Genomic DNA, 7644 nt, shown 5'->3' on the forward strand with positions numbered 1-7644 from the left:
CTTGCTGGAACTGAAGTGAAAGGAAGTGAAATGAATGAAAATGAAAAATCGCTTATTGTCACAAGTAGGCTTCAAATTAAGTTACTGTGAAAAGCCCCTAGTCGCCACATTCCAGCGCCTGTTCGGGGAGGCTGTTACAGGAATTGAACCGTGCTGCTGGCCTGCCTTGGTCTGATTTCAAAGCCAGCGATTTAGCCCTGTGCTAAACAGCCCCTACAGAAGTGAATCTGTATGTTACACACATTTTTAGTTCCGTAATAGACTTACATCTGTCTGCAGCCTGCATGAAGATTTTCGGGTCTCTTGTGACCAGGAAAGGAAGCAGTGAGCATGGATCTGTCAGCCTGAATCAGCACCTTCAGGATAATTGGGAGGGTCAATATTAGATACAGCAGAGTGAGAATGGAGGGAGTGTGTGAGATGGAACTTTACAGATATGAGAGAGGAGAAATGTTCCATAAAAACTAGAACCGAATTTCTGTCCTGTACTGGGAATAATTACTTTTGTAAACGTCTTTCACAGGATACTGGAAGGAGAGGATTTACAGACAAAAATCTCAAACGCCACGTCAAGATCTGGTGTTCACTCAGGTTCGCTATGACCTGAATCTAGAAGGAGATATGTTTGTCTGTTCTACCTGCATCAAAAGATTTTAAACATCAGTGACTGCAAAAACGAGACATACAGACATCAAGTTAATGTGTTCCATTGAACAAACTGTGGAAAGAGCTTTAAACAGCTACACAATCTGAAAGAAACATTACAGCATTCACAGCGGAGAGAGACTGTACATGTGTTCTGTGTGTTTCGAAGAGGCTTCACATCATCTTTGAACCTGGAGAGTTGCAAGGGCATCCGCACCATGGAGAAACCATGGAAATGTGGGGATTGTGGGAGGGGATTTATTTGCCCATCTCAGCTGGAAATTCATCGACGACGCCATACTGGGGAGAAACCATTCACCTGCACTGATTGTGGGCAGGCATTCACTGAATCATCTACACTGTTGAGACACCTGCGGGTTCACACTGGGGAGAGGCCATTCACCTGCTCCGATTGTGGGAAGAGTTTCGCTGATTCATCTACCCTGCTGCAACATGGACGAGTTCACACTGGAGAGAAGCCTTTCCTCTGCTCCGTGTGTGACAAGGGATTTAATCAGTTATCCGCCCTGAGGAAACACCAGCGAGTTCACACCGGGGAGAAACCATTCACCTGCTCTCAGTGTGAGAAGAGATTCGCTGATTCATCCAACCTGCTAAAACACCAGCGAGTTCACACTGGGGCGACACCGTTCACCGGTTCCGACTGTGGGAAGGGATTCAGTCGCTCATCCACCCAGCTGACGCACCAGCGAGTTCACACTGGGGAGAGACCGTTCACCTGCTCCGACTGTGGGAAGGGATTCAGTCGCTCATCCATCCTGCTGAAACACCAGCGAGTTCACACTGGGGAGAAGCCCTTCCTCTGCTCCGTGTGTGAGAAGGGATTCAATCAGTTATCCGCACTGCAGAAACACCAGCGAGTTCACACCGGGGAGAGACCATTCACCTGCTCTCAGTGTGAGAAGAAATTCGCTGATTCATCCAACTTGCTAAAGCACCAGCAAGTTCACACTGGGGAGAGACCGTTCATCTGTTCCGACTGTGGGAAGGGATTCAGTCGCTCATCCACCCTGCTGATGCACCAGCGCGTTCACACCGGGGAGAGACCGTTCGCCTGCACTGACTGTGGGAAGCGATTCACTCAGTTAGGCCACCTCAAGACGCACCAGCGAGTTCACAAACAATAGGGTGATTTATGGGGTACAGGTTTTTTTCAATAAATCTCCATTGCGAATTAAATCAAGTTTTACAAGACTGAACCATCCAGTCAGTATGAACACTGTAAATTGTAAATTCAGTGAATAGTAAACTCAAATAGTAAATTCATAACATTAATTAGCTGATAGCAGGTAGAAAGTTAACGGTTAAAAAGATAAAAAACATAGTTTAAATTAAAAGTAGGTCACTGTAACGGGCGGCACAGTGGATAGCACTGTTGCCTCACAGCGCTGAGGATCCAGGTTCAGTCCTGGCCCCGGGTCACTGTCCGTGTGGAGTTTGCACATTCCCTCCATGTGTAGTGGATCTCACCCCCACAACTCCAAGATGTGCACGGTAGGTGAATTGGCCATGCTAAATTGCCCCTTAATTGGGAAAAATAAATAATTGGGTACTCTAAAATTATTTTTTTAAAGTACGTACCGTCACGACGGGAATATATATGTCAGCTGGACTACTTTATAAAGTCTTTTTATTCATGTCTTTCAAAATGTACGATAGCTGAGCTGATGGGATGGCTCCAGCTGGTCACATGCTGGTTTCTGGAAGTTTCTGAGCAATTTTGAAGTGCACAAAGGCTAACGGCTCACACGTCCTGTAATGTGACACACCTTGCATCACATGAACATTCCAGCCGAGCCCACACACTGTCCCAGCAGACGGGCAGTCTGCCCAGCCAGCTCCCCACAAAGGCTGGTTGCAAGTCCTAATCTCCAATAATGGTGCCAATGGCCTCAACATTAACTGTTCCAACACAGAGGTTTCAACAAGGGGGCCCAATGAGTCAATCTGCAGCCAGTGTCTCCAATAATAAAAGGAATCCTGATCCCAACTGAACACCTCATGTTTCCAGCCCTGGGAAAATGCATCCTTTGTCCATCATCTCGGAGGATTGGTGGGAGGTGTGTCTCATGACATCCCCTAAGCTGCTCGCACTTGTAATGAGTTCTCTTGAGCACTTGAGGCTGCTCATCATTTAATCCTTTTTTATCCTGATGCATATCTCATAAGTACTTGCTTTTGGTGCAGATGACTAGATTTTGGCGATGAGGAGCCAAGTTAAGTAAAAAAAAACCTTGTTTGATTGAAGGGGTCGGAGGCAGCTGGGGTGGGGCCTAGCTTGCCGTGGGGGATTTGCTGGTGAGCAGGTCTATAACTTGGCGTTGCTGTTGGCATCGTGATGATGGCTGCCATTGCGAATGATGTTGTGGACAATGGTCTCCACTCCCTGACGCCGGTTGTTCACTTTGATGAACTTCGAAATATCCTTGAGAAAATAGTGGAAACTGAGAAGAGAATCCTGTTGCTCGAAGGGGCAATCTCCCTAGTGAGAGCTCACCTTCAGGAAGCCTGTTGCATGATGTGTCATTAATCCTGACCAACTCGGGGAGTCCTTTGAGGTGAGCGGGGAACGAGTTCCCGGCTGAATTTGAGAATCAACTGCCATGCTTTCACATTCTTGACTTGAAGTCTGGGCGTTTCGAGTTTGACAGCACATCGTGTCCGGTCTTTGAGGCCTGGGGTCAGTCCGAGGTCGTGACCGCTGGTCTGATTGTCTTGTCATCGATGCTGGCCGAGAGGAATTGGAGGTAGTTGGACACATCGGGTTATTGCCTCTCGCCGGGGCCGAGGTTTCTTGCTGCCTGGGTGCCGGGACGACAGAGTGACGGAGGTGAAGCCGCTTCGTTCGATGGAGCTTGGGAGGGATCCTGAATATTGTTCGATGATCATGTCCTGGCTTTGGCCTTTCCAGACTCCATGGATGGTGTTATTATCCTGCAGTTCATCAATAATCCTCAACTTTATTCCCTTGTGACTATGCCACTGCTTTTATGTTGTTGTCTTTTCTCCTCACAAGGGTGTGAGATATATTAGCTCTGAGGAGGTGGTCGCCTGTTATCCTGTTCTGGTAAAAATCATACTGAGTCGGCAGGGTGACATGAAGTTTGTGCAGAGTCTTGTCTTTTTTTCTCTGATGTGCTGTAATGTTTGTATTTACAAAGAGGGAGGACATTTTCAATACCCCTCACCTCACATTTTAGAGAAGATGAGTAGCCCCACGGCAGGGTGGTGGGTGGATGGTCGGTGTGGTGGTGGGTGATATGGTTTTGTAAGTCCTCACAATGGATGACGAAAGCCCCCAGTTCGAACTATCTGTGGTTCTTTTATTTGTATTTTTGTTATTTTAGGGTTTATGGAATCTGTGCTTATTTCCCACGAAAGACCTGACACATCATGTATCCTGGAGAGGACTGGGTTTCTGGTGATTCTTCCCTGTGGTTGGAGTCTCTGCGGTTGCTGGAGTTGGGGGAAATGTGTAATGGCGCACGCCTGGGTGTGGATGGTGTGGATCCCCGTTCAACTTGTCTTCTTCAATATTCTCTTGGCTACCTGGGCAGTGGTCACTTGATCGGGGAGGGCAGGGCAGGAGTAACTGTGCTTACCTGGGTCGGGCGGAGGGTCTGTTTGATGGTGGAGTGAGTCTCCCTTCCCCAAGTTGGCCCCTGTTGGGGGCTCCTGGTCTGCTCCCCCTCTCGGGATGGGGTTTCACTGGGGAGGGTTGGAGGGTTTGAGTGAGAGTTTGAGCGTTGTGGATTGAGGTTGTTGGAGCCCTTCTTCTGTTGGAGGGTGAGGCTGAGTGGGTGGGGATAGACGTCCTCCTCCAACAGGTCTCATATCGTGACTTCCTGAATGCCCTCCTTGTTGAAGCCGGGGCACCCCTGGGGAGGCAGTGTTTAGTCTCCAATGAGGCTACACAGCTCTGCCCCATGTCTTTTGGGAGGTGGTAACTGCATAGATTAGAATCTGAACCAATTGTGTGAATATTTGCTGCTCTTCTCTGTGTAATTGTGTGGAGTGATGATCGTTCTGTGCTGTGCTGGAGTTGGGGGATTTGTTGTCTGGTGGTTTTATGTAACATACCTTTTTCGGACGAGCGTCCTCGCTGATTTCTTTCTGAAATCTTTGTCTCTGTTATTTTGGGGTTAAAGAATTGTTGACTGGTTCCTGCAAAGGTATAGACAGGTCTTGTACAGATGGGGACATAAGGATGTGTTATTGATGCTTCTAGTGTGACTGGAGCTGGGGGAGATGTGTTCTGACACCCGCCTGAACCTGGCACCGTGATCTTATCCTGGACTCTGATGGGCGGTGCGAGCACTCGCTACGTGGGAAAGTGTGCACCTTTTCACCATCTTTTCGTGGCCTTTTTCTCCTCTCCCTTGTTCTCCAATATATCCATTGGTACATACGGAGGCACCAAGCTTCATGATTATACTGATCCAGTGAGGAAATAAATACCTAACAAATGGATATAGATCGGTTAGGAGAGTGGGTCAAAATGTGGCAGATGGAGTTTAACGTGGACAAGTGTGGGATCATGCATTTTGGTTGGGAAAAATGGGAAGCCAATTCCTTATCTAAATGGGGAGAGACTTTGGTGGGCTCCGGTTCTGGGGGTCCTTGTGCATCAGTCACAGAAAACTAGCATGCAGGCACAGCAGATTATGAAAAAAGTGAATTGGAATGTTGGCATTTTTTGCTGAAGGAATAGAGTATAAAGGTACAAAATTGGTGAAGTATTGATTTATTCATAGTTTTAGGTGCCAATTGAATGCATGTAGCTGAGAGGTAAAATTATTTAAAGTGTCTAGACTGATAATCCAGTCACTGTTTCACATAATAAATTAGACTGTGGGAATTCAGACATTGTTTCAGTCAATGTTTCACATAGTGAATTCCAGTGTGTCCAGCAATAAGAACGTATCAACTAATCAGTTACAGCAAGGTCTCCGGCCCGGGCTGTGGCATGAGAAACATATCCAGTAATTTTCCGAAGACTGCACACGCAGATGCTGAGCCAGTCTTGATAGGCACCAGTCACTCTTAAGTAATGTCCGATGTTTGATTAATAAATCATCCTCTAAGTAACAGACATCCATTTGAACAATCCAGGAGGTCTCAGTTGAAAATGAGAAACCAATGGGAGTAAATGAGGGATTAAACCAGAGGTATGAATTCCCTTAAGAGTAGGACCTTGTGGTCGAGGCCTTGTTCTTGATTTGCTGCATTCCTGAATTCTTGAATCAGCGACCTGTGTCTTTGTGTTTAAAGTGATTTCTTTACGCTTTTATATTTTCTGCTTTTTTGCCACGAGTTCCTCCCTTTTATGTTTGTTTGATATTTCATTTCTAAAGTTTAGATTCAGTTCTTAACCAAGTGTATTCAAGTGAATAATAATTGTATTTTGATTCCTCCAATCAACCGGACTATCAACTCTTATTAGAAGGGAAAATAAGAGCCCCAACAGAAGTGTTGCTGCACTATCAAAGCATTGGTGAGAACACATCTGGAGTATTGTGCACAGTTTTGGTCCCCTTACTTAAGGAAAGGTGTAGTAGGGAGGCAGAGGAGGTTCACTAGGTTGATTGCAGAGATGGACACTTTGTTGTATGAGGAGAGATTGAACAGTTTAGGCCTATACTCGCTATAGAGTTTAGAAGAATGAGGGGAGATCAAATTGAGGTGTACAAGATGCTAAATGACGTGGATAAAGTAGACGTGGAGCAGATGCTTTCTCTTGTGGGGCATTCTAGAACAAGAGGTAACAGTCTTACGATAAGAGTTGAGGAGAAGCTGCTTCTCCCAAAGGGCTGTGAATCTGTGGAATTGACTTCCCTAGAGTGCGGTGGACCTGGGGCAGTGAGTAAATTTAGGGAGGAGTTAGACAGATGTTTAGTTGGTAATGGGTTGGAGGGTTATGGAGAACTGGCAGGACGGTGAAGTTAAGGCCAAGATGAGATCAGCCATGATCGAAGGGGGAAGCAGACTCGATGGGCCAAATGGCCTAATTCTGCTCCTATGTCTTATGAACTTATCCATCTGTCATTCTCCTGTCCTCTTCTGTATTGCTGAGACATTTATGCTGTGCTGCACCAATCCTGAGCTTTTGTTGGTTATTTGTTAAAATGGAAAAACTTCAATAAAAATATATATTAAAAAACCCGCAAAGTGCTGAAACATTGGACCGTGTTCCTCCCAGACTGACTCACTCTCCGTGTCTTTCCCCATCGTGGAATTCTCACTGCTGGAAAGACGGATCTCCCGCAACAGTAAACCTCCCTCTGAAGAAACATTCCATTAGACTTTGGATTCTGGACTCTGGACACATGGAAAACCCATAACTTGTATTTTATTGTGGTCATTCCCGGAACCCTCTTCCTTTTCCCTTGTCCCCCGTTTATTGTGTGAGTGCAAACAGATGGCGGACATTGTGAAACCCCTCTCACCCCCGTGTGTGTAAAAATAAACCAACCTCTTTATTTCATCTCACCTCGAGTTTGCTGTGCAGGTTATTCACAGAGAATTGAAACACTCTAAATTTAAGGGTTGGGGAAATACACCACCATTTATAAAGGAGGAAATGAGAATAAAATAAAACACACAGCAATGTGGTTGACTGTCAAATGCCGTCTGAAATGGAGGGCAGTTAGGGATGGGCAATAAATCAAAGACCCTGTCCCTGGAACAGAACAGGGATCCTGTCCCTTTAATCAGAGAGACCCTGTCCCTGGTACAGAACAGAGACCCTGTCCCTTTAATCAGAGAGACCCTGTCCCTGGGACAGAACAGAGATCCTTTCCCTTTAATCAGAGAGACCCTGTCCCTGGAACAGAACAGAGATCCTGTCCCTTTAATCAGAGAGAGACCCTGTCCCTGGAACAGAACAGAGATCCTGTCCCTTTAATCAGAGATTCTGCCATCAGAGACTGAGAGACCATCTTCCACTCCCAGAAACGTCTAAGCAATGGTCAAAACCAT

At 46.2% G+C, this 7644-nt stretch overlaps 1 protein-coding gene across 1 annotated transcript in view; it reads left to right on the forward strand.

Moving 5' to 3' along the window:
* Positions 1–7155, forward strand: part of LOC140418065 (uncharacterized) — a 170260-nt gene extending 163105 nt beyond the window's left edge. The window contains exons 5-6 of the mRNA XM_072501492.1: positions 524–623; positions 719–7155. Coding sequence (XP_072357593.1) covers positions 524–623; positions 719–1793 — 1175 coding nt within the window. The 3' untranslated portion in view covers positions 1794–7155. The remainder of the gene's footprint in view (positions 1–523; positions 624–718) is intronic.
* The last annotated feature ends 489 nt before the right edge of the window (positions 7156–7644 follow it).

This window comes from Scyliorhinus torazame, chromosome 5 (assembly GCF_047496885.1).
Source record: "Scyliorhinus torazame isolate Kashiwa2021f chromosome 5, sScyTor2.1, whole genome shotgun sequence".
NCBI lineage: Eukaryota > Metazoa > Chordata > Chondrichthyes > Carcharhiniformes > Scyliorhinidae > Scyliorhinus > Scyliorhinus torazame.